Genomic DNA, 25,706 nt, shown 5'->3' with positions numbered 1-25,706 from the left:
CATGCTTTTTCCAGAGAGTGAGTGATTGAAAGTCAGATTTCTGCTTCTAGACCAGGCTGGACAAGGCTTGGAGCAACCTGGTCTATGGAAGTTGTCCCTGCCCATGGAGAGGGTTTGGAATGAGATCATCCCTTCCAATCCAAACCATTCCGTGATTCTCTTCCTCCTGACAAACTCTGGACCCCACTGAAGGTGAAAACACAGAGGAGAAATATCCATGAGGCTCACTTCCTTGATGTTCACACCCACCAAGGCATTTTTATCCAGGATTTCTTGAAACCACTCCCAAAAAAGGAGAGGAAATAAGGAAATATCCCCAAGCTGCAAGACAAGACCTGGACAGCAGGATTACTTAACATCCCGGGCCTTCTACATCCTGCTTGGACACAAAACGCCAGCCTTAACCAATCCCAGCCATTGTCCACCCTGTAAAAACAAATTTTCTTCTCCGAGGAACATGAAAAGACATGACGGAGTAGCAGGAGGTGGGGCCTGCTTTGGAGCTCCTTCAATTCATTTATAGCTCAATGAGAGTCGTTTTTCCAGTAGATTTGGATCTGGGGACGGAATCGTTGCATGGCAAATCACCGGGACCTGTGACATCGGTGAAGAGAGGCGACAACCCCGTGACCAGACAGCCAGGGCTGTGCAAGATGAAGGTGTTTCTGTCTCTGCTGTTGGCTGCTGTCACTTGCATGGATTTGGGTGAGTTCCTGCTCGGATTTATCCAGAGTCCTTCAGGAGATGCAGCGTGGTGGGATAGGATGTGCCCTGTTCCCTTTGAAAGCCGAGTCTCTGACTTCAGGCAGTTGCCAGGGGAAAAAAAAACAAAAAAAATTGTCTTTGGAATTTTCCATATGTTCAAGATAGTGCTGGTGTCATTGGGATTGTCAGGTCAGGCTCTTTAGGAAGTTTCACAAGGCAGAGTGTGATTAAAGTCTGTCATTCCTTTAATGCAAATTCCCACTCTCACTTTTTCCACGTTTGTGCTCTATCTCACTCTTTTTTTTTTTTAAGAGTTATTTTTAACTTTCTGCACCTTTTTTGATACTTAGCCCTGGATGTCAGTTCCATGCAGCGTGTGTGGGAGCTCTCCAAAAATGTTACATGTGAGATTTATCAAATTTTAGCTGTTAAAAATGTGAAATATGGGCTGGGACACTGCTGGAGACCCAGGTACTCCAGGGTTGATGTTTATCATGGAATGGTTTGGGTTAAGAAGGACCTTAAAGATCAAAGTGAGGCACTGGAACAGATTACCCCAAAAAGCTGTGGATGCTCATTCCTGGAAGTGTCCAAGGCCAGGCTGGGCTGGGCTTGGAGCAACCTGGTCCAGTGGAAGGTGCTGCTGCCCGTGGCAGGGGGTGGAATTCCATGATCATAAAAGTCCCTCCCAACCCAAACCATTCCGTGATTCCATTCCACGGTTCCATGATCCTCCCTCCATCCCTTCTGTCCCTTGTTCCTACCACCACACCAACCTCTTGGACAAAAATCGACGATTCCAAGCTTTGTTGGTGTTCTCCTGGATGTCCAAGGTAATTCGTGAGCAGGATCATCCAGGATCTGTGACTGTTCATTGGGATATTCTCAGATCCAGACAGTGCCAGGTCTGATTTTATCCATGCCTGTCCATGGAGCTATGTCAGGATTTTTTAACTCCTATTTATTCCCTTCTTTTGCAAGGACATTTTCAGCTCTTCCCTCCTTGCTGAGCAGACTCTGCAGGGGAGAAGCAGGTGGTGGTTTGTTTGGTTTTCTTTTCAGAGAAGGAACACAAATCCTGTGGGTTGGATTTGTCCAGCATCCTGAAATGTGAGACTAAAAGTGATGCCTCCTCCTGAAGAGGAATTTCACAACTGTCAGATGTGAACTAGTGCAAACAAAGCACTAGGTCATGATGGGCAAAGCAAGAGAATAAAGTTTGCTTTAGCAGGAGAATTGCTGTGTTTGTTTAAAAAGGGCTTTTTCTGGCTCGTTAATGAGGATGGTGTCTGTTTTCACAGGGTGACTTGTTTGCCTGAGCCTGCTGACATCCCATTGGAACTGTGCTGGGAGAAACGGAATAATTTCTCCTTTTTAGCAAGGTTTTAAGGAATTTCAGCAGGAATGTCACACAGAGAGGGTGACAAGGGCTTCCCAGACCGTAGAAAGGCTGTTGGGGTGTGATGGCACCAAAGTACATCAGTGTGGCTGTAACACACACTTTGAGGTGCCTGCTGAGGGGGTGGAAGAGAGCACCTAGAAGAGAGGACCCAGATCAAATGTTGGGTTCCTCAGAAAAACCCACAGAGAGCAAAATGCCCTGAAAAACTTGTGGAAACATGGCTTTTTTCTTGATAGGAAGCACCAGACACTGTTTTGATTTGATATTTTTAGCTTTGAGTGCTCTGTGTCACAAAAATATGGGTTCTTCGGTGGTTTCCTCCAAAGTTTCTCCATCTCAGAAGACTAGGCACTGAAAGATTTGGGCTGTGGTTATTCTGTGGTTGTAGGAGCTGAGAAGCCCCTGCAGCTCTCCAGGGCTTTACAGCCTAACAGGGATGAGGAATGTCTCTGAAGTAGTGAGGGACAAGGCAGGAGAAACTGTCTCAGGATGGATTTGGAGTCTTGAGTAACAAATTTTGTGTCTGTGGTCTCTGCCTAGAGCAGAACTTGTCACATGTAATCCATTCATGGTGCTGCTGTCTGGTTTAATTCTTCTCAGTGAGGGTGGTGAGGTCCTGGCACAGGTTTTCCCAGAGAAGCTGTGGCTGCTCCATCCTTGGAAGTGTCCAAGGCCAGGTTGGACAGGGTTTGGAGCAACCTGGGATAGTGGAAGGTGTCCCTGCCCATGGCAGGGGGTGGAACTGGAATATTTTAAGGTCCCTTCCAACCCAAACCATTCCAGGATTTAAAACAACCCCTCACACATTCTTCTCACAAACCCAGAATCTCAGCACAAGGGGAAGGGTTGTGCTCAATTTGTTCTCAGTTTGATGGGGACAAATTCATTATGTCTGGGACACCCTCCCAGCCTTTGGGAAGAGCTGGCAGAGTGGATGGCACCAGAGGAAATTCTCACTGCTGCAACTCATGCCAAGTCTGACTTTTTTGTGTTTGTGTCCAGATCCTTCACCAAGGGGACAAACCTGACCAAAGCTGACAAATTTCTGACCTGGCAAACAAGGGATGAACTTGGATTTCAGGAAGGACTTTGATGCTCTCTCCTATAGGATCGTGGAATCAGGGAATGGTTTGGGTTGGAAGGGACCTGCAGATCATCCAGTTCCATTCCCTGCCATGGGCAGGGACACCTTTCACTATCCCAGCTTGCTCCAAACCCTGTCCAACCTGGCCTTGGACGCTTCCAGGGATGGGGGGGTCCACAACCTCTTTAGGAAACCTGTTCCAAAATCCTCATGGACAAGGCATGGGCTGGGTGGACATTTCTGAGGAAAAGCTGGGACTTCTCAGGCTGGAGAAGTGAAGGTTCAAATTGGGAATCTTATAAATGTCTGTAAATTCCTGAAGGGAGAGAGCAAAGAGGACAAAGCCAGGTTCCTTTCAGTGATTCCCAGTGCCAGGACCAGGCAAAGGGCACAAACTAAAATACAGGAAACATCAGGAAACACTTTATGACTGTGAGGTTGACTGAGCACCGGCAGAGGTTTCCCAGGGAAGTTGTGGAATCTCCATCCTTGGAGATATTAAAACCCCACCTGGAGACAGTCCTGAATTAGAGGCTTTAGGTGGTCCTGCTTGAGGGCAGGGATTGGGCTGGTGGAGCTCCAGAAGCCCCTTCAAACCTCCCCCATTCTGTGATTCTGGGAGTTTGGGAGTCTGGGATCTCTTTCTGATGCTCTGCTGAAGTCAAGAGGAGATGAAGATCCGGAAAACAGAGAAATAAATCAGCCCAAGCTCTTTCCTGTGTCATGGAGTCTCCTGTGTGTGTGGCTCTGTCTTGTTTGACTTGTTTGGCTCATCACGAGGGGTCTGAACCCGACCTGAGGCTGTGCTTTGACCACCAGACCTCTGTGTTTCTCATTCCCAAACATGTCCTGTTATTCCATTCCCTTTCTCAGCATGATTATTTTGGAAAATCCCTCCCGAGGGATACCTGGAGAGGAACCACACTGAGACCATCCTCATGTTTTCCATCCTCCTGTTTTCCCCCCTCACAGGACACTCCTTGCAGTGTTACACATGCAAGGAATTGACCCCAGTTCAGGAGTGCTTGAAAATTGAGAACTGCACAGAGACTGAGAACATATGCAAGACTACAATCTATTCCCTGGAGGATGGTAAGGACAATTCCTTCTTTATCCATACTTTTAACAGGAATCAGTGCTTCGACAGTGCTGCTGTGGGGACCGGTTCCTCTTTCCACTTAAAAAGTGGAGAAGAACTCCTGTGGGAGCTCCAGCTCTCAGCCTGTTGTGGGAAGCAGTGTTTGTGTGAGGGAATATTTGGTTAATTCAAGCTCCTGGTTAATGCTCAGAAATGAGATTTTAACTTTTTGCAGGGTCATGTGGTGATAGGAAAACAGGGAATGGCTTTAAACCTATAGAGGGTGAGTTTAGATTGGGATTTAAGCGAGTTTGATTTAGGATATTAGGAAGAAATGGCTGCCTGTGAGGGTGGGGAGGCCCTGGCAGAGGTTTCCTGGAGAAGCCATGGTGCCCCATCCTTGGAAGTGTTCAAAGCCAGGTTGGGCAGGGCTTGGAGCAACCTGGCATAGTGGAAGGTGTCCCATGGCAGAGAGGCTGGAATTCGACAATCTTTACATTCCTTTCCAACCCAAACTATTCTATAATTCCATGACACCAACTCCTCCTGGTCAACCAGAAGACAAGAGACAATGGTGATGCTCTCCCCCTTTTTTCCCATTCCCGACTGTTCCTGCTTTTTTTCTTTTCTGTAGTTTATCCCCACACGGGAGTCTCAACTGTCACCAAGATGTGCTCCTCTGTCTGTGAACCCTCTGACGTGGATGGCATCGGGATGACACATCCTGTCAGCTGCTGTAACTCCGACCTGTGCAACGTCGATGACGCGGCCAGTTTGGGGATCAGCGCTGTGCCAGCTGGGATCCTGGCAAGTTCCCTCTGTGCCTTTTTCTGGACTCGACTGTGAGGGGATGATGGGAGTCGTTCGTTCCGAAAATTCCATGAAGAAAATAACCCCCCACCGGCCCAGCTTTCCATGTGGATGCCTCTTGAACAACACTCAACAGCTCCCAAAAAAAAAATTTTTTTTTCTTTTTAATATCCACACTTTCCCCAAAACTAAGAGAGAAGCAGAACACAGGAAGGCCCAACTCAATTTTTTTAATTGATTTTCCAACAACTCCCACAAAATTAACTGTGGAGTTTCTTTGCTGTGCTGGTGTGGTTGGGTTTGAAGTAAAAAATTAAAATGTGTGAAGTATATTTAAAGCAAAAAACCTTGAGAAGAGCCTTCCCTATCTCCTTAGAGCAGGTCCTCTCTGCCCCATCATTTTCTGCTGTTCTTCCTATATCTCCTTCTTTGTACCACAAAAAATTAAGGAGACATTTCTGTGTCCAAAATATGAGTCAGGAGACTGAACTTGCCATGCCAATGATCTGTTCCAGGGAGGTTAAAATCTCATGTCCTCTGTAGCCCTTTTAAGCAGAATAAAAAGAATCTTGTGTTGAAATTGTTGTAAGCACATTTAATTTTCCTTTTTTTTATTTCCAAACTCCATCTTTCAGGGAGTTAACACAGTTGGGTTTTGGGGTCAGTCACAGAGCAGATGGACGAGACATTTCCCATTGTCCCTCACTGGAAGTGACTTTCTGTCAACATTTCTTCCATCAACTCTCCTTGTACAAATCTATCTTTACTGGGGGTAAAAACCTATCTTTACTGTACAAATCTATCTTTACTGAATTTTCCCTGAATTCCTTGTGTATTGCTCCAGACTCTTAAATTTTGATCTCTCCTGCTCTGATTCTGTGTTTTCCTACAATCTCCTTTCTAAGGTCCAGCAAAAATATCCTCCTCCAGTTATCACCCTGCTCCTGACATTTGGGATAATCAATCCAAATGTGATATAAACTCTTCCATGTGGCAGATGTGGTTTCCAAGAGAGGTGGAAAAATTCCCATCCTTGGGAAGATTTCATGGCCTAGATGGATGAAGTCCTGAGAAACCTGGGCTGACCTCAGAATTGAGAGCTTGGATCAGGAACTTGGGTTAGGATCATTCATCAGGTTGCCTCTCCAACCTGAGCTCCCTGTAAATCATTATTCCAACGGGATCACTGGAACACAAAAGCCATCATTTCCAGGCATTCTACAGGGAACATACCCTGGGAAGAAATTCTTCCCTGTGAGGGTGATGAAACCCTGTCACAGGTTTTTCCAGAGAAGCTGTGGCTGCCCCTGGATCCCTGGAAGTGTCCAAGGCCAGGTTGGACAGGGTTTGGATCCACCTGGGATAGTGGAAGGTGTCCCTGCCCATGGCAGGGGGTTGGAACAAGATGATCTTGAAGGCCCCTTCCAACCCAACCCATTCCATGATTCCATGAAACTCTGAAGGCTCCTTGGTGGGGACTTCTCCAGCTCTGCCAAAGTCACAGATCCTGGAGCCAATGGGGTTGACCCCAGAGGTGCCACCTGGGATAAAACCGGGAAGTCCCAACACTCGCCCCGCGATTTCATTTGGGGTAAGCGGTGAAATGGCTTTCAATTTCCTTCCTTGTTTCAATTTCCTCTGCCCTTCAGCCCTCCCATTTATGACTCCCTTGAACCACTGAGATTTTTTTGCAGTCCACACCCTCCAAAAATGATCAGGCATGGCTGATTGCAGGCACCTCTCAGGTGGCTGAACCGGAGCGGCTCCGTAGCCGTCATCGCTTTGAGGAGCCACGTGTGGAGGAGCTGATCCTCCCCTCCCTTCATTGGCCATGAATGCTTCACCCCTTTGATCTCCAGCCAGTTTGGCAGCGTGTTTCCCACATTCCAGCTGTTCCCTGCAGAGATCATGGCTGTGGGGGAGATCTGGTCTGAAAGGCAGAAAATGTGTGTGGGTGAGGCTTTGGAGTCACTCCCCCTGGAGTGAAGTGGAGCTCTCCAAGCACAGGGTGATGCTTTGTGGTTAGACATCAACCTGAACCTCTCTGTGGTTGGTATCTGTCCTCAACTTCTGCTTCTGGAAATGTCTCTGATTATTTATTTCCCCCCAACAGCCACAGAAGGATATTTTTGGTTCATTTTTGCTGAAATTTAATTCACTCCTCATCCAGTTGACCTCCAGGTTTTTTCTGATTTGTTTTTTCTTATCCTCCTCATTCCTAGGAGCTGCTCGAAGCTGTCCCTGAAGGTTTCCCTGGATTTGTTTAAGAATTAGTCTTTTGCTCCTTTTTTTTCCTCCCAAGCTCTCTTTTGGGTTTGCCTCTTGTCCTGTCATGGTGAATCTTTGGAAGAGTTTGGCTCAGTCTTTTCTTGACCTTTTTTGAAATACTTGGAGAGGACAAGGGTTCATGTTTCAGACAAAAGGCAAGGAGAACTTCAGGGAGAGATGGATAACTTGTCCAAAAGCTGTCTGAGGAAATCAGGCAGGGCTTTTCTTGGTCAGTGGAGACTGGCTTTGGAGCAGACATCCACCCCACACCTTCCTGACTCTTGTATGGAGCTGGGATGAGTTGCCACCTAATTTTTTTGTTATTGGAAATTAATAAAGTGATCTGTGTTTTCCTCCTAGCTCAGCTCAGGCATGAATTTTTGTAGAACAACCTGGCTTGGGTTTGTTGTTGCTTCAGCTCCCAGCCTGAGACACCTTCCCAAGGGCCTGGATCTGTCTAAACAGATTCCCTTGGGAGCAGGAGGATTCTGGCAGCACTCTGGATAAACACAACCTCGCTGTACACAGAGCTAAGCTCCCTACAATATTTCTTTGAATATATTTTGGTTTTTTTCCCTGTCCCCAGAGGCAAAAGCAGGTGAATTCCCTCTTGGAAGCCCTCCAGGTAAAATCCAGCTTGGTGACTGCAGGATATAGCTCAGTAATCTGAGAATCAGCAAACAGCCCTGCCAGAACGTTTCACACAGGAATGGATCTGCGTCGTGCTTCCAATCCTCCAGTGGGTTTGCTAATTCTTCCTTGGAGGAAGTGTTCCAAGAGGCCAAGGCAGCTATGATTTCCTGCTGGGGATTGCAGAACCCTTCAGTGACATCCTGAGGAGGAGGCACCAAGGTTTTCTTTTATGTCCCTGCATAAAAAAGCCCTTTGCTGCTGCTTCTCCTGGGAATGTGAAGTCTGAATTTCAGCAGTGCTTGAGCTGTTCCACCTGGAAGTTAATCCCTTTAATTCCCTGTGAGAGGGACACATTCCACTATCCCAGGTTGCTCCAAGCCCTGTCCAACCTGGCCTTGGACATTTCCAGGGATGGGGCAGCCACAGCTTCTCTGGGCGACCTGTGCCACCCTCACAGGGAAGAATTCCTTGCCAAAATCCCATCTTACCCTGCCCTCTGGCAGTGGGAAGCCATTCCCTGAGTCCCGTCCCTCCATCCCTTATCCAAAGTCCCTGTCCAGCTCTCTTGAAGCCCCTTTAGGCTTCAAGAAGGAACCAGGAATTCTCTTCCCTGAAATCTTCTCTTGTCGAGGTGAACACACCCAGCTCTCCCAGCCTGTCCATGCAGTGTCACCTTACTTCCATGGAAAATAAACAAAAATCTGGATGGTTGCACCCAGAGTGAGCATCCTAGTTTGCAAGCAGAGGTCTGCGTGTGCCTGGACCAGGATGCAGAAATGTGCACTCGTAAAATCCAGGAAGTTCTTTTCAACACTGATTTTAAAAACAAATCTGGATGGCTTCCTTCACTCCGAGGAGGGCTCCCGTGGTTATATAAAAAGATTATCTTTGACTTCAAGGCTGTGTCAACGTGACTCAGGCCCTCAAGGGCAGGGCTGTGTCACCAGGCTGTGGTTATGGATTTGCAAATCCCTGCTCCCTATGGCAACCCCACCATCCCCTCTGCAAACAAAATGGGAAGGACTTGGAGCCAGCACAGGTGTCCAAGGGAGAATGGAAACTCTTGCTAAGGTTTGGAAAGATATCCAGCTAGATGTGACAGCAACCGAGGTGTAGTGAAAGGTGTTTTGAGGGTAAAGCAGAAATAAAAGGAGTTGCCTCCCAGTATGGATCCAGATCTGGAATTATGCATGGGGTTGGAAGGCAGCTCTGGAGTCTGTGGTGCAACCCCCTGGGCTGGTCTGGGGGACAACTCTGCTGCTTTTCCAAACATGTGGATGGAAGTTCTGTTCCAAAGCCCATTTTTGGTGAATTATGGAGTTTTATGGACTTTTCTTAGGCTACGGTATGATGAAGGTGGGGTGGGAGCTGAGCCATCCTTCATAGTTCTCCCTTATTCATGGATGAACAATATTTCATGGGATAATAGAATGGTTTGAGCTGGAAGGGACTTCAAGATCCCCCAGTTCCAACCCCCTGCCATGGGCAGGGACACCTCCCACGATCCCAGGTTGCTCCACGCCCTGTCCAACCTGGCCTTGGGCACTTCCAGGGCTTCCAGGGAGGGGGCAGCCACAGCTTCTCTTGGCAACCTGTGCCAGAGCTCACCACCCTCACAAGGAAGAATTCCTTCCTAAATTCCAATTCAAATCTACTCTTCCTTTCAAACAGAATTGTTTCTGTTTGTTGGGACATGTTTCCAACTTGATTTTTTGGAGTAATTAATAATGTAAATATCTTCACAAACCACACGGAGTTTTTTATTTTATGAACTTTTGCAAAGGGCTTTGGTTCAGTGTCATAAACACAGGACGGGTTTATGACACGGCTTCCTTGACTCCAAAATGAGAGGAATATTTATCAGCCAGCTTTGATACTGAAGTTTTTTCTGTCTAAATTCAGGCTCTGAGCTCCTCAGAGGAAAAGTTGTTGTAGAGCTTCAAAGCCTTGTTCCCATAATTTGTTATCTTGGCAATGAACCCTTCCCAGCGGTCCCATTTGGTTGCATCCAAGGAATTCAGGACACTTTCCAGGTGCAAAGTTTTCCTGAGAGAAGGATCTCACAGAAAGCGTGGCTGGAAATGTTGCATTCTCCACCCCCCAAAACCAAGGTCTGGATGCCCAGTGCATCCTTGTCCCAGTTATCAGCCAGAATTAGAATATGCAGCTATTTATAAGGAAAACCTACATCTGGATCCCAAAAATAGAGTGGGATAAAGCTTCGCGAGGAATTAAAAAAAACATTGGAAATAACAGTGCTGCATTTCAACAGCTCAGGTTTGTCATGGGCCTGCTTTCCTTAAAAAGCTGTTTTCTCCAGTGGTGACTAATTCCATACCTCTTTCCAGACCTGTAGAATGGGAGGATACAGCCCAGGGACAGAACTCTGAGTTTCCAGGAGAGAAGCAATGCTACAAAAATGAGGAACAGGAATGGTTCAGCCTCATTTCTCCTCCTGTGATTGGGGAAAAAATGATCCCACTCTGTAGTGGACCTGGCTGGGCTGCAGAGAGGAACCTGCTGCCACCCATCCCCCTGGGATAATCATTCCCTTGGGATTGGGTGAACCCAGGGCATGGCAGGGACATTTCCTGGGGTTATTTCTACCTCAGTGCTGGGAGGAGGTGACTCTGTCACTCCTTGTCCCCAAAAACAAAGCACGAGGATCTTGGAACCAATCCAGCTGAAAATATCTGGGGACTTACAGTCATCTCCTACAAACTCCAAACAGCCTCATTAAGCTCAGGTGCACCTAATCCTTAATGAACCAATAATGGTGTCACATGTTGTTCTGGAGTTTGGATGATTACAGGATTCCATAAAACCCCTTCTTTGGCCTCCAGGGCTGCCAAGAAGCTGCCAAAATAAATGAGGTTATTGAGCAACAAGGGAGAAACAAGAACAAAGCTCCGTCCATCCATCCATCCATCCATCCATCCATCCATCCATCCATCCATCCATCCATCCATCCATCCATCCATCCATCCATCCATCCATCCATCCATCCTCCTGCTGTCCTGGATTTCCCAAAAAAATCCAGCCACTCCCCAGGGCTCCTAATCCAAGCACTGCTGGCACCACGGTTCAGAGGTTGGGACATGGATCAGGATGGATTCCATCACTCTGGCTCAGGTTCCTGGGAATTCTCAGCTTGAACAGAAGTTCCCTGAGCAGTTCAGGGTGGGGTGCTATCTGCTTGTAGGGTGGAGGATGGTTGAGGTCTAAAGCTTGGAAAAATCCATGGAATCATGGCAAGTGGAGAAATGACACTGAATAAAAGAGCTGGAAGGAGGAAAAAAAGAGGTGCTGAACATCTCAGATTAGAATAGAAATTAGGAAGGATTTCTTCACAGGGAGGGGGGTCAAACATTGGGACAGGCTTCCCAGAGAGGTGTTGGTGTTCTGCATCTGTCAGTGCTTAGGTAATATTTGGATAATGCCATTTACAACAAGGTTTAACTTTTGATCAGTCCATAGGTAGTCGGGCAGTTGGATTAGATGGTCATTGTAGGTCACGTGCAACTGAAGCAGCTTCTCTTCTCTCTTCTCTTCTCTTCTCTTCTCTTCTCTTCTCTTCTCTTCTCTTCTCTTCTCTTCTCTTCTCTTCTCTTCTCTTCTCTTCTCTTCTCTTCTCTTCTCTTCTCTTCTCTTCTCTTCTCTTCTCTTCTCTTCTCTTCTCTTCTCTTCTCTTCTCTTCTCTTCTCTTCTCTTCTCTTCTCTTCTCTTCTCTTCTCTTCTCTTCTCTTCTCTTCTCCTCTCCTCTCCTCTCCTCTCCTCTCCTCTCCTCTCCTCTCCTCTCCTCTCCTCTCCTCTCCTCTCCTCTCCTCTCCTCTCCTCTCCTCTCCTCTCCTCTCTTCCCTAGTGACCTCATGGCTTTTCAAAGCAGCCTTCTGCCAGGGATAGCATTTCGTTCCAAAAAAAAAAAGAAAAAGGGAACACCAGTGGGACTCTCTGCTGTGTTCTTCTATGGAGTGAGGATTAATGAATTACCTTTATTAGTGGTAATATTGTAGCTCAGATATTATCTGAATAAAACATCTCAGCTCCTTTATCTAGCCCAGGAGACAGAAAACAACAGATTCTCCAAGGACCCTTTTTGTGATGTTCTCCTAACTGGTGACATCTTGCACAGAGCTTGGATTTCTCAAGGTGACAGTCACAAATAATGATAATTATTGTACTTGGAGTGCTGATCTCCCAAGAGCAGATCAGGACAGGAAATACCACCCAAGAGCAGGGGGAAGAAGAGCAGTAATTTATTCTCCATGTGCTTTTTGACCATCAGAGCTGTGAAAGTCTGGAATACGAGCCACAAAGATGCACAGATTTCAGATGAGTTTTTTTTTTTTTTTATTCAAAGAAGAAATAAGAAATAGGATAGAAATAAGGGTGGAATTTGACTTTCGGAAGCTCAGGAGACCCTAGGCATGATCTTCTTGAGTAGTAAAAGCCCCTTGAGTTATCAAGACTGGCTCTCTGTGATTGAAGAACCCCACCAGGCCGTGACATCTTTGCATAGAGCTGGAAGAACAAAAAAAAGATTTCAGAAACCCCTTTTGTGATCCAAGGGCACCAGCAAGCATAAAACCCTTTCTAGCTGCATCCCCAAAGTTCCTAGGTGCCCATGGATGGTGGATGATGGCATTTTGGTTAAAACCCCTCATTTTGTGGGGAAAAGTCAGATATTTTGCTATTCACTCTCCCCTCCTTTCCAGGCTGACTCTCCTGCTCTGCTGTCAGTGCGTCAAAGTCTGTCACCATCTCCCGGGTGTTTGTTTCTCTTTCAGATTTGGGTGGCATCTCCCAACACAGTGACAGCTGTCTTGATGCTAAAAACACCTCTTCCCCCGTGGCTGCTCTCCCTGGAGATTGGCAGCAGCCAGGAAAGATTAGGAACAACGTCTGGCTTGTTTTCAGCCCGGCTTTGTAAGGACACGGCTCATCTGATCCTGGTTTTGTGCATGAGCAGGTAACGACACAGAGCTGCTGCTTTGGATTTGCTGCACAGAAGGAATTTCTGGAGGCCCTGTGGATTTCAGGAAACAGATTTTTGGGTGGAAAAGGTTCTGCTGAAGCTTCCACTGGATCTGAAGGCACCTTTTTAAAGATTCAGAAGGTCCGTGAGGAAGAACGACATCAAAGCACGTTGATAATCAGCTCGTGGTGAGCCTGTTCCCAGGAATCCCACTTTGGATCGATGTTCCTCACTGGGAGCAGTGGCACGTCCCTCTGCAAGCATCTCCCATCCCTGCTGGCTCCCAGCCACCCTCTGGAATCCTGCCACTGCCCAGGGCACAGTTTCGACTGGCACATTTCCACCCGCCCCCGGGATTTCATGGAGGCAAAGCCTTCAGCCCCAGCCCGTGTTTGTGCCTGGTCCAGGGAACCCAGGGAGCAGCCAAGGAATGTGTGGAGCAGCACGGCTCAAAGAAGGAGCAGAGCTTCTCCCAGTCATCCCAAGCTCCTCACTCTGCTCCTCTAGTGAGGCTTTTGGAGGTGTCCTGTCAAGGCCATGAGCTGGACTCGATGATCCTTGTGGGTCCCTTCCAACTCTGGATATTCTGTGATTCCATGATTCAAAATCCAAAGGTACTGCAGGAGCAAATGCACCGACACTGGAGTGCCTTGACTTCACCCAAGCTGCTTTTCCAGGAAATCTTTTATATCTCCTTCCCTGATTATTGAGTGAAAGCCACTTCTTTTGCAAGGATGTGAAGGGATGGATGTCCCAGTCCCAACAAGACAGGAATAACTCAACTGCTCCTGGATGATGAGTCCAGGACAAGGCTGGGCATTAAAACAAGGTTTGGACTGTGCCTCAGTACAGGGGTGTCACTGCTGGTGTGACTGGGGTTGCATCAAATTGTCCTTGGAGTGGACAGGAAAGACCTGAAGACATAGAAAACGTATTCACCCCTTGTATTGCACAGGCCTGGAGTGCCAGGACGAGGGGGAATGTCTTCCCACTGGCAGAGGGCAGGGATAAATGGGATACTGAGGAGAAATACTTGGCTGTGAGGGTGGGGAGGCCCTGGCACAGGTTTTCCAGAGGAGCTGTGGCTGTCTCATTCCTGGAAGTGTTCCAGGCATGGTTGGACAGGGCTTGGAGCAACCTGGGATAGTGGAAAGTGTCCCATAGCAAGGGCTTGGAATTTGAGGATTTTTACAGACCCATCCAACCCAAACCATGCCATGATTCCATTAAGAGACCTGCTGGCCAAAGACAGCCTGTGGGATTTTTGTTCAGGTTCTGGAGTAGGTTTTTGGCACTCTGATCCATGGATTTAATATGTTTTGGCTTTCAGTTCCCTGTAAAATGTTGGATCTCATGGATCTCAGCAACTTGCCCAACCATGAACTGGTGCAAAATCCTTTCCCCCCCAAGGCACAAGATCCCCACCCACATTTACTGAGGATATTCAGAAACTTAAAGCTCAGTCCTTAAAAAATGTGTGGCTGGACCAAGCCTGGAGCCACCAACATGTGACAACTCCCATCTGTCCAATGGGGACTGAGGGATAAAAGGGATCAGGACCCAGAGCAGGGCACAGAAGGATTAAAACGTGTTTTAATTCTTGTGTTTTCCAACCGGATGGGAATGTGCAGACTGCAGCCCCAGGTCTGTGCTGGAGGTGGAGCCCACCCAGACCATCTGCCCCCGCCTTTTGCTACGCTCTGAGCATCTCCCTTGTATCCAAGTGACCCAAAATGACTTTTCTAAATTAAGATCCCAACCACGATGCCGCGCTCGACTTCCTTCCCCCTCAACACATCTGCTGCTGACACTGAAAGGTTCTTTTCACCTCATTTTTAGGCTTTGTTTTCATGCCTGGGGCTGTGCAGAGTAAAGAGGGAAAGAGGCTTCTGCGCTCCTCTGGAATTAGGGATGTGAGAGTCAAGCAGGAGAAAAATGAAGATATCCAAGAGAGGATGTGCAGCCGTGTCAGAGGCAGATGCTCCAAGCCCTCCAAACCCTAATATGGAAAAATGGCTCTATTTTAAGACCGGAAAAAAGTGCACATGATAGGTTTGAGATGAGAAATAATTTGGGAGTGATATTGAAAATGATATCACTGCTGCTGTACTTCAGCACACTGCCAGGCTCATTCCATAATTAATAACTCCTTCAGATGGAGTGACTTTCCTTTGAGGGTGCAGAATTAAACATTTAAATCCCTCTCTGTAAATACAAGGCTGTGGCAGAGCTCTCCAGAAGCCTTGCAGCTACACTCTAATGTATATTTATATTCTAGATAAGTATTTTTAGCAAGAACTACAAGTCCTCTCTGTATTTGATGACATCAGAGCTCTGTTTTACATGCAATGTCCCGACTGCAAAAAATATCCCCTTCTTTTTCCTGCTCTTGGAATATCACAATAATTTCTGTCCTTGTCTCATGTCTCTTTCACATTTAATGTGTGCTCCAAGAGAGCTGTGTGGGGATTTTTTTCCTCTTTTTTCTCCCAAAGATGATAAAATATATAAATTTTTTAAAAAACTAAGCAGCCAAACAGCTCCTGGTGTTTCCCACCTCTGCAATCAGGGCATGCTGGGATAACAACCACCACTCATGGCCTGACCAGTGTCCTGCTGTGGAAAGCAACTGGAAATGATCCCAGCTGGAAAACCCAGTCCTTTAAATATTAATCCTGCTGCTCCTGTGATGCTTCTCTGGGAATCCTGCTCAGGGCAAACCAGGATTGAACCTGGGTCCTCCTTCAGTTTAAATCCAAGCTGAGTGTTTTGTCTTTCCAGAGAAATTATCTTTTGGAATGCCCACTCCACCTTCTGGAATCGTGGAGCTCACAAGTAAAAGCTACTCAAGGCTCACACCTAGCCCTGATTTTTGGCTGGAGGTGGGACTCCACAGGGTATCCCAGCTAGAATATCCTCACAAATGAACCTCTCTTGTTCTTTTCTCTCTGATTTCTGTGTGGAAAAAAGCACTTCAGGTTTGTAACTGGAAGCGGGAGATGCAGATCAGGAAAAAATTCCTCCCTGTGAGGGTGGGGAGGCCCTGGCAGAGGTTTCCCAGAGAAGCTGTGGCTGCCCCATCCCTGGAAGTGTCTGAGGCCAGGTTGGATGGGGCTTGGAGCAACCTGGGATAGTGGAAGGTGTCCCTGCCCATGGCAGGGGTTGGAATTTGATGATCTTCGAGCTCCTTCCCCACCCAAACTATTCCATGACTGCATGCCTCTAGCACTGCCCCACATTTGCAGAAGAGCTGGAAAGAGGTGGAAAAGGCAATTTTTTTTGACCAGATAAAGCATAAGGCACTGAGGAATGCCCTCAAATCTGGAGATAAAATCTCTGCATGTGTTGAGAGGAACAAGCCCTCAGAGAGACAAAAAAAATCCTTCAGCAGAGCAACACCAGCGCTGGATTCCGCTGGCTGTGAAGCCTCACCCGGCAGGGCCGAGAGGTTGCAGGTCTTTTTCTGGCCCTTTGGAAACACATTTTCCTCTGTTCTATTTTCTCCAGCCTATATTTAAACTCCTCTCTCCCCGTGTCCACTCGACCCAGTGACGCAAAAATCCGGCCAGGCCTTTGATTCTCCTGCATTTCCTGGGGCACTGGCACTGGCTGGGTTTAACTCCTAAGGGGCAAAAGGAGGGATAAATAACAGCAATAACCAAAGAAACAGCAAACTCGATTTTTTTAAGTGCTCCCAGTGACGCCTGTTCAGCCTCGTGGCTGCCACAGTGCAAACAGGTGACTTGTAACACAAAAAAGGCCATTTTTGTACCCCTGCGTGAAGGGTTTGTCACCTCTCCTAATCAAGGAATGTACTAGAGGAGCTTTGAAGATAAAAATCTGATTCCGAGCCTGTTTTGGCTCCAGCAGAAACTCGTGGGTCACGTTGGCAGGTGAGTCCCAGGTGAGAGGAGGCCAGGAGGGGCAGGATGCTCACAGCCAGCACCGGTGACACGAGGGGACAGTGCCCACGGGGAGCATCTTTGCAGCACAGCCGGGTCACTCCCAGCCTCCTGTTGGCCTCACTGCTGAGCTCAGCCACTTTCTCTTTTGCTCCCTGAAACCCTCCCCAGTTCTCCCAGTGCGTGTCCCAAAAAAGCCTCCTGTGCACCTGGACTATATTTTACCCTTCTCCCCACTCCTTTTCCAGCAGGGATAGCCTTAAATCTGGCTTTTACAAGGAGGATTTTTGCACTCCTGTGCTCATCCCTGTGTGTGGTTTTCCCCCTGTCCGGCACAGGGCAGTTTGGGAGCTGAAAAACAAGCCAGAAACGCCCTCCCTGAACCCTGTGCTGCCCCACACTCCTTTCCCATGGGAATATCGAGCACAAAATAAAGGTGCTGCAGGCTGAAAACCAGAGAATCCAACTTTATTTACGAAATTCTCACCCTCACCCTCCCAGTCCCTCTGTATCCAAACCCTGCCCCATCCACAGGTGGAAAGCAGAGCCCGGGATCCTGCAGAAAATGTGGAAAGGCTGCTGAAGACAGAGCTGGAAGCCAGGACAAAAAAAAAAAAGGAATATGATCTGAGGATGGCGGGGCTGGAGCTTTGCTTCTGGCCTGACACATCCGACTGGTTTTGAAGAAGGGAAAAACAGAACAGACGAGTGAGAAGCAGGGCCTGGTGCTCAGTGTCTGCGAGGGTGGGTGGAACTCTGGGATTTGAGTAACTTCCAATTATTATCCTCGCCATGGCATTTGCTCCCTGCAGATCTCAGCACTGCCAGGGGGTTTTCAGTGTTTTAGTGGGTTTCACCTCCAGGGAAAAAGGCTCAGCATCCTACTGAGCTCTGCCAAGGAATGCAAGATTGTCAGAGTTTTCTCCTAAATGGTACTGAGAAAGACCTTGAGAAACTATTCCTTCAGTGCAAGGACGAAAAAGAGCCCCTTGCTTTGGTTTCTTGTGGAAAGAGAGTGGAAAAGGGGGGGAAAAATGGAGGAAAAATAGACTTTGCCACAGAGGAGGTTGCAGGGATGCTGTGAACACACAGGGATGGTGCACGGGGTGTATCCGTGCTCCACTCTACCCTTGTTTCCCGATCATCTGGATGATCCCTGGCAATAGGAACAGAGGGAGTGGCAAATTTCCTGCATCTCTGTGAGCTGGGCACACCTGGCTCATTCATATCTGCTTCCACTCCAGCTGCTTTTGCAGCAGGCAGGGCCTCAGAATCAATCCCACATCTGCTCCAAGCAAATCCCAGCTGGGATCCCAGCACTTTTAACTGATTTTTCCTAGAGCTGAGGGTCTGGGATAAACATTATTTTTCCCATCCTGCAATTTCTGCTCTGAAGGGATGAAGGGAGGGCAGAACAAGAGAAGAATTTGCTTGGAATAATCTTTAAAACATCTGGAAAGGGAAATCTGGGAGCTCCAACTGCAACCTGAGCTCAGGCAGAAGCTGAGGGAGCAGAGTGTTTGTCTGGCCAAACTTGGAAATTTGAGTTGCAGGTCTGATCTACCCTGGTCTGTCAGTCCAGGGGGTGTGCTGAGCTTTCCAGAAATCCATCCTGTTCCCACATGGAAGCTGAGCCCTTCTGAACTCATTCCTTAGCTTATCCTTGGACTTAAGCTCCAGATCCCTGCAGTTGCCGCCCACACCCTGATGGGCAGGAGGTAACTGGGCCCAGATCCATCTGCTCCTCTCAATCGGGACATGGCACAGGATTCCCAGAGAAGCTGTGGATGCCCCTGGATCCCTGGAAGTGTTCCAGGCCAGATTGGAGCTTGGAGCAACCTGGGATGGTGGAAGGTGTCTCTGCCCATGGCAGGGGCTTGGAGCTGGATGATCTTGAAGGCTCCCTCCAACCCAACCCATTCTCTGTGCATCCTGAGGAGACCAGAAGCAGCTGAAGGTGAGGAACATCTGCTTAAACAGCTGGAAACTGGAGATTTGAGGGGTTTAAGTCCAGGTTAAGTCCAGGTTTAAGTCCATTCTTGGCTTGAATGCAGCATTGAAGACGGGGTGAAGCCACCTGTCAGCAAAGAAGGACATTCCCAAAGCATCGAAGAGTTCATGAGGCAGCTTGGCAGGGAGAGTGGTGGGCTTTCAGCTGGAGCTGGGACACTTGTGACCTCACAGGGAGCACTGGAGGACCGTGCCAGCCACCAGGGCCACCAGACCCAGCGCTACAGGGCTGCTCCTCACCCCGCTGCTGCTCTTGGTGTCATCCGTGCACAGGTCGGTGTAGCAGCAGGATTTTGGCTTTTGGGCCCCTATCCCATCGTAGGAGAGGCATTCCTCCTCACAGTCCCTGGTCACGGTGATGTTGCCAAAAAAGGGATAACCTGGGAGAGGCAGATTGGACAGGAGGAGGAGGTGAGAGAGGGGAGAAAGCAGGGAAGGGAAATGGGATTGAGAAACACGGACAGAGGAGGTGTTGGACATCCCTAATCCATGGGTGCCTCTAACCCAGCTTATTTTCTGTGGGAACAGGCCTGCCAGCTCTCACTGCTGACTCTCTCTCACCCTCCTGCTCCTTCCAAAAATCATTCCAGCATGGACAAGGGACACGATTCCCTGTAGATGTTTGCACCCTCTATAAATTCAAGGTCCACAGAGATATTGGGGTAGGAAAGGCAACACAGAGGCAACAAGTGCAGTGAGTCCTGACACTTCACTGTGAGGCTCCAAATCTGATGGATTTCTCTCCTTCCCTCTCTAAAGTGGGATAATTTCACCTGGGTTTTTGCAGAGATGTTAAAGGGACTGGGATGGGGAGAGGGAAGTGTGGCCAGCAGATTAGCGGGAGGTGATTCTCCCCCTCTGTTCTAGTGAGACCCCACCTGAAGAGTGGGAGCTGCTTCCAGCTCTGGGGTCCTGACACAACAAAGACAGGGAATTGTTGGAGCAGGTCCAGGGGAGGCCATGGAGATGCTCCAAGGGCTGAAGCTCCTCTGCTCTGGAGCCAGGCTGGGTGAGCTGAGGGTGCTCACCTGGAGAAGAGAAGGCTCCAGGGAGAACTCAGAGCCCCTTCCAGTGCCTGAAGGGGCTCCAGGAGAGCTGGAGAAGGACTTGGGACAAGGGATGGAGGGACAGGACACAGGGAATGGCTTCCCACTGCCAGAGGGCAGGGATAGATGGGATATTGGGAAGGAATTCTTGGCTGTGAGGGCGGGGAGGCCCTGGAATGGATTTCCCAGAGAATCTGTGGCTGTCCCATCCCTGAAAGTATCCAAGACCAGGCTGGACGAGGTTTGGAGCAACCTGGTCTACTGGAATGTGGGAGTTTGGAGTTCCATGATCTTTAAGCTCTCTCCAAACCCAACCCAACCCATCCTGGAATTCTCGGGTTTCTCCCCAGGACCCCTCAGGGGCAGTGGTGGCACTCACCTAGGTCCACGGAGTGCAGCGTCGTGGTGCACACGGTGGCTTTTGGGGGACACAAGATGGGTGTCCTGCACTTGGAGATGTCTGTGGGCTCCCTGCACACGTAACATCGCAGGGACTGGGCTGCAGAGGGGACAGAAAAGGCTCTGAGGTGACACAGCCAGGAAGACAGACCCAAATCTTCATCTTTCTGACCAAAATGCAGCAGTGTCCAAAATTAGGAGGCAATGGCAAAGCTTGGATAAGCCAAGGCGGGGGAAAAGACAAATCCCAGCACTGGAGGACAAGGGTGGTGTTGCAGGAGCTGGGCCTGAGCATGACTTTGGAGGCTCAGCAGCCCAAAAAAGGGGCTAAAGCTTGAACTTTGGTAGGTCTGAGCATCCTCTGTAAGAATTCAGCCTGGAGAAGAGGAGGCTGAGGGGACACTTTGGGATCTACAACTTCCTGATGAGGGGAAGTGGAGGGGCAGCACTGATCTCTTTGGAGCAGTGACAGAATCCAAGGGAATGGCCTGAAACTGTGTCAGGGGGGGTTTAAGTTGGATATCAGGAAAAGGTTCTTCCTTCAGAGAGTGGCCAGGCAATGGAACAGGCTCCCCAGGGAATGGTCACGGCCTCAAGAGCTCAGGAAATGTTTGGACAACGCTCTCAGGCCACAGGGTGGGATTGTTGGGATGTCCTGGGCAGGGCAAGGAACTGGGCCTTGATAATCCTTGTGGGTCCCTTCCAAATCAGGGTATTCCATGATGGTAAAAACCAGCTCCTTCTGCTGAGACCAGCATTCTCTCCCATCCCTCCCTTCACAGCAACAGCTCCTTCCTGCCCTTTTAAGGGAAATTCTGCAGGAATCAGTAACTGAGAGCAGGATTTAAATTTCAGAGCTGCGTCAGAGATCCTAAGGTCTGAGTGTGGCCCTAAAACTGCTCTCATCAGGGGCTACCGCTGCTTTTTGAAGAGGCGATGTACAAACCCTTGCTGGCTGCCACCTGAGGGAGGTACATCTCTGGATATGCAAATCTATGCAAAGCAGCTCTCAAACCCCTCAGTGTGAGCGCTGTCCATCCACAGCCAGCAGACACTGAGAGTGTGGATTTTCCGGAGTCCTGCGGTGTGGCTCGACGACAAAAAACAGCCTGGTTTGAGATTTTCTATCCTGCCCTCCTTCCACCGGCTGAAAAACAACCTGCAAGCGTCCAGTGCCATCTATTGGTAAAAATTCACACCGACGCTGTTTTTTGTTTGCTCCCGTTCTGCCGTCAGAGGCACCTCTGGGGCTTTGTGATAAGGATAAATATTTTTGAAGGCATTTGTTTGAACACCTGACTTCAGAAAGGAATTTTCAAGCATCTTCTCCTTGCAGCAGCTCCTTTGGAAAATTCAGCTGTGGGGTAGAGCCTACACAGCGCAAAACTTCTCTTTCTCATTCCTTAGCCCTTGCTAAAGAATTAAATTCAAAGAGACAATTCCTTGTCTCTTTGCAGAAGTAAAAAGAATGTTTTCATGGGAAATATTTCAATTTTCTTGTGGCCATACTCCCTGTAAACAAGGGTGGTGGAGCCATCCCTGTTTATCCCAGCTCAGGACCTCACTAGTTCCCTTGCCAATAATCCATGATCCAATCCATAAAATTGTTATATATTTTAACAGAGGTAACACATTATCAACAATCAGTTGGATGCCTGTAGATGTGCAGGATGGATGAACGGACAGATGGATGGTCAGAGCAATTCTGGCTTCAGGCACTTGAGAAACTGCCCTGCAACTCTTGGGGTGAGGTGGTTTCCATTTACAAACCTCAATATTTTCATAGATATACTGGGGAATGCCTTGGGGGAATTAATCCCAATTAAAATCAGGTTTAAGGAAGGAAAACCTCAACCCCCTCATCTTTCACTGACTCCAGGTGGGGCATTTGGAGGACATGGCTTGTGTGGGAAGGTTGCATGGAAGAGGAAAGCCCAAATCCATAAGGACTGGGAGAGGAGAACTGAACAGAGACAGCTCTGCATCCTGATCTGAGCCAAATAATTCCCTGTTCCTCCCTGTCCAGCAGGACCTTCTATTCCTTGATATCAAACCTCAGGAATATGAATGGTCACTGACATATCCTCAACCTCAGCAGGGGTGCCTAGGCCAGCTGCTTCCGTTTGGATCATCCCCCAAAAAAATATTTCTGCCTGATTTCAACTATAAAGCAAATGGGGTTGATAACTCTGCTTCCATAAAATTCTTTGAGACCTTCGGTGGTTTCTCAGAAATTCCATTAAATCCAAGACAAGAATTCAGATGGGAATGTTTGATCCCTGCCCAGGCTGCCTTTCCTTTGAGATCTTCCATGGAAGCAGCCTGAGGATCTCTGGGGCCCGTGGGCTGTGGGTTAATCCCCTCTGGGGTGGTGTCATCCCTGGAATGCCTTTTCCAGGCAGGGATGGGGCTGCAGTTGGTCACATCTGCATGGAGGAAGGACACAGCGACGGCCAAACCCTGCTGCCAGCTTGCCCAAGATCCAAAACCGCCACAGACCCAGGGGAATTTCCCATTTCCACCTATCTCCTGAAATACCTCCTGAAATTCCAGGGGAATTTCCTATCTCCTGAAATAAGGGAAAATCCTGGAGCTGGGGGTTTAATAAAACTTTCCAATGTCCTTGGAGTTATTTCTCATACCCCCACCTTAATCTGTATTGAAGCTTCACCTTCTGGCTTTCAGCACTTCCAGCAGTCAGCTGGAAGGTTTTAGGGGTGCCAGGAGCTTGGGATGAATATTCCTGATGGGACAGGGTGGCAGCTCAGGTAGAGACTGGCACTTCAAGCTCTTGCCCAGGCTGGTCCTGCCCTGTGCCTTGTGCTTGTCCCCTCCATCCCTGGATGTGGGTGGCAGGAATCCAAAGGACGTGCATCGCTCCCAGTCAGGCACCACAGCTCTTCCCACCAGGAATGCATCTCCCCTTTCCCATTTCACCCTCTCCTTCGACCTTCTTCAATACAAAAGGCGTCCTTTCCCCTACCCAGGGGGTTACCAGGTCTTTCCCTCCTTCTCCTCCCAGGAGTTTCCCAGGGTGGGGGGCCCTGGAGTGTTGGGAATGAGGAGCTCTTACCCAACTCCACGAATGCCAGGCCAAGCAGGAATCCCACCAGGAGTTTCTTCATGCTGAGAGCAGATCCAGGCAGCCAGGACAGATCCAGAGAGCTTCTCCCAAGGAGCTTTATATGTTTTCCCACCCTCCACCATCAGCTGTTGTTGATGCTGTGGGCGGATTCCCTCGGGGTGATCAGGGGAAAGCCCAGCTCCAGTCTGGATTGGGATTTGCAGAGGAACGAGTTCCCTGACGAGGTGACATCACCCTAACGAGCAGACTCCTGCCATACCTCGGCTCTTCCCCAGGTTTATGTCCTGGGGCTGGTCCCATGGAAAAAGGTAAAACACGGCTGGCACTGCAAGGTGTGGCCCCGTGCCAGGGCTTGGATGGGGAATGTGACGAGGTTTGTTTGCTCCTTCCAGCCTGGCTCCGCGAGCCCAGAGCTGGCTTGTGTCACACGTGTTGCGCTGGCCAACAACTGTCAAGGGGCAAGTGACAGCAGGCTGGGCTTCCACGTGCTTTGGAGAAATGATTCCACGGGCTGGCAGGACTGAGGTTGCCCAAAGATGTCTGTTTTCCCAAGCCCAGTTCAAAATCAAGCCTGGTTTCTGGATCCCTTGGTTATTAACTGAGCTGCTGGGCATGGGAATCGCTTGGAGGCCAGCGGGATATGGTGCTTCCATATCCCACTTCCAAGTCTGGAATTGGGATGAATCACATGGTCTCAGGTCCTGGATCATGCTGGCAAAGCAGGATGCTCAGCCTCCCTTTGGAAAGCTGTCAATTATTTACCAAATTTTATTTTGAAGCTGGGAAATAAGCCTAACATGGAGCAATTAATCAATTTTCCCACTCCAGCATCTTCCTGATAGCAAATTTCACTTTATCCACATCAGGGCAACCCTTTCAAACATCCTAATTTATTTTGTATCTTATCCAATATTTGGGGAGACAGCTTCAAATACCTGGAGCTGGGGAGAAATTATTTACTTCTCCCTTTGGACTGAGCCGCTGGTATTTTATATTTCACAGGAAAAGCTGATAGACTTTTCGTTGGGTTTGTTGTGATCCAAATTGGAAAACCCTGGAGTTGTGCAATTTCCCATAAAACAGCTGAATAAGCCAAAGAGGCAAAGTTTGTGAATCACTGGAGCACTTGGGAGATTTTAGGGCTGGAGATGAGGTGAGTGAAGGAGCTTTAATGAGGTGCTTTGCCTGTCACAGACTTGTCACGAGAACACACGTGGGAATATTGCTGCCATTCCCAGCAGCCTCTCCTTCTTCCCAGATGGAGGATGGTTCCGAGTAACCTGAGAAGCGTTGCTAATGAAAATTTCCACAGCCACGGATGACACAAAGCTGACAGAGCTGTGGGAAAGGGAGAGAAAGACCTACACCCTAATCCTTTTCTATGAGAATGAAAATTATCCTTTATTTTATCTCCCTGTGCTCTCTGAGTTCAGGTGCTAAAAAAACCCAAACAACTGGATAAAACATATTTTTATATTTTTCTGGGGACATAGGAAAAAATTCCACTCGGTGAAAGCCGCCAGACCTGGTTACATCCAGATCCTTGCTCGGAACTGGGCAGCTCAAGGCACATTTAAGCAATATCCTAATTAACAACCATGAAACTGGAAAAGATCCAGTGCTTTCAGCATTCCAGGTGGTTGTGCCTCAACGGGAAAGCACAGTGGGGTTGGCACAGTAAAGCTGCTGGGTGGATTGTGGAGTGGAAATGCCCGTGGAGACATTCTCTCGTACCTGAAAGTCATTCCATACTGAGAAATTTTCGGGATAAATCTGTGTGGTAGAAAGAATACGGATATAAATACTTAAATACTGTCTTAACTCTGTCTTAAAGGCTTGGAGAGGTTGGAGATCTTTCCATAAGGCAAAACACTGGCAAAACACCAGAGCTCCTGCAGAGGTGCAGCAGTGCCAGACTTCAGGGAAAGAGGATTTGGGAGCGTTCCAGTAAAATTGTGGAGGCAAGGAAAGACCTTTAAGGTCTGTTACCTTTAAGGTATTCCTTGATCTAAAGATAATCAAGAGCTCACGGAGAGATGGAGCCCTGGAAACAAACCCAAAACCCAGCACAAACAACCCCACGTGGTGTCCAGGTGTGTGTTGGGACAGGAGGGGTTTGGATTTTTGATTTTTGGAAGTGGCAACACCCTCCTGACTTCCCAGCTAGAATTCCACTGCCACGGTCAAGAATAAAATGGGATCCTAATGAAAAAAAAAAAAAAAAAAAATAAAAAAACCAAAGCAATAATGAGGAGAGTGGGACAACAGGATTCACACAAAAAAAATGACACCGGAGTACACTGGCTCCT

General features: G+C 48.3%; 2 protein-coding genes across 2 annotated transcripts; one reads left to right on the top strand and one right to left on the bottom strand.

Moving 5' to 3' along the window:
* The first annotated feature begins 335 nt into the window (after positions 1–335).
* LOC129130428 (ly6/PLAUR domain-containing protein 2-like) lies at positions 336–5,584 on the top strand. The gene is made up of 3 exons (XM_054648860.2): positions 336–705; positions 4,164–4,283; positions 4,904–5,584. The coding sequence occupies exons 1-3, from the start codon at positions 528–530 to the stop codon at positions 5,113–5,115; spliced, it is 510 nt and encodes a 169-aa protein (XP_054504835.2). The 5' UTR covers positions 336–527; the 3' UTR covers positions 5,116–5,584.
* Positions 5,585–19,035: 13,451 nt separating this feature from the next.
* On the bottom strand, positions 19,036–23,437 carry LOC129130947 (ly6/PLAUR domain-containing protein 2-like). The gene is made up of 3 exons (XM_054649658.2): positions 23,386–23,437; positions 20,293–20,412; positions 19,036–19,247 (listed from the first exon to the last, which is right to left on the bottom strand). Exons 1-3 carry the CDS (start codon positions 23,435–23,437, stop codon positions 19,036–19,038), a joined length of 384 nt encoding a protein of 127 aa, XP_054505633.2.
* Between the last annotated feature and the right edge of the window lie 2,269 nt (positions 23,438–25,706).

The sequence above is a fragment of the Agelaius phoeniceus genome, chromosome 1 (assembly GCF_051311805.1).
Source record: "Agelaius phoeniceus isolate bAgePho1 chromosome 1, bAgePho1.hap1, whole genome shotgun sequence".
NCBI lineage: Eukaryota > Metazoa > Chordata > Aves > Passeriformes > Icteridae > Agelaius > Agelaius phoeniceus.
Note: the sequence above shows the minus strand (reverse complement) of the source record. Positions and strands in the feature narration are given on the sequence as shown.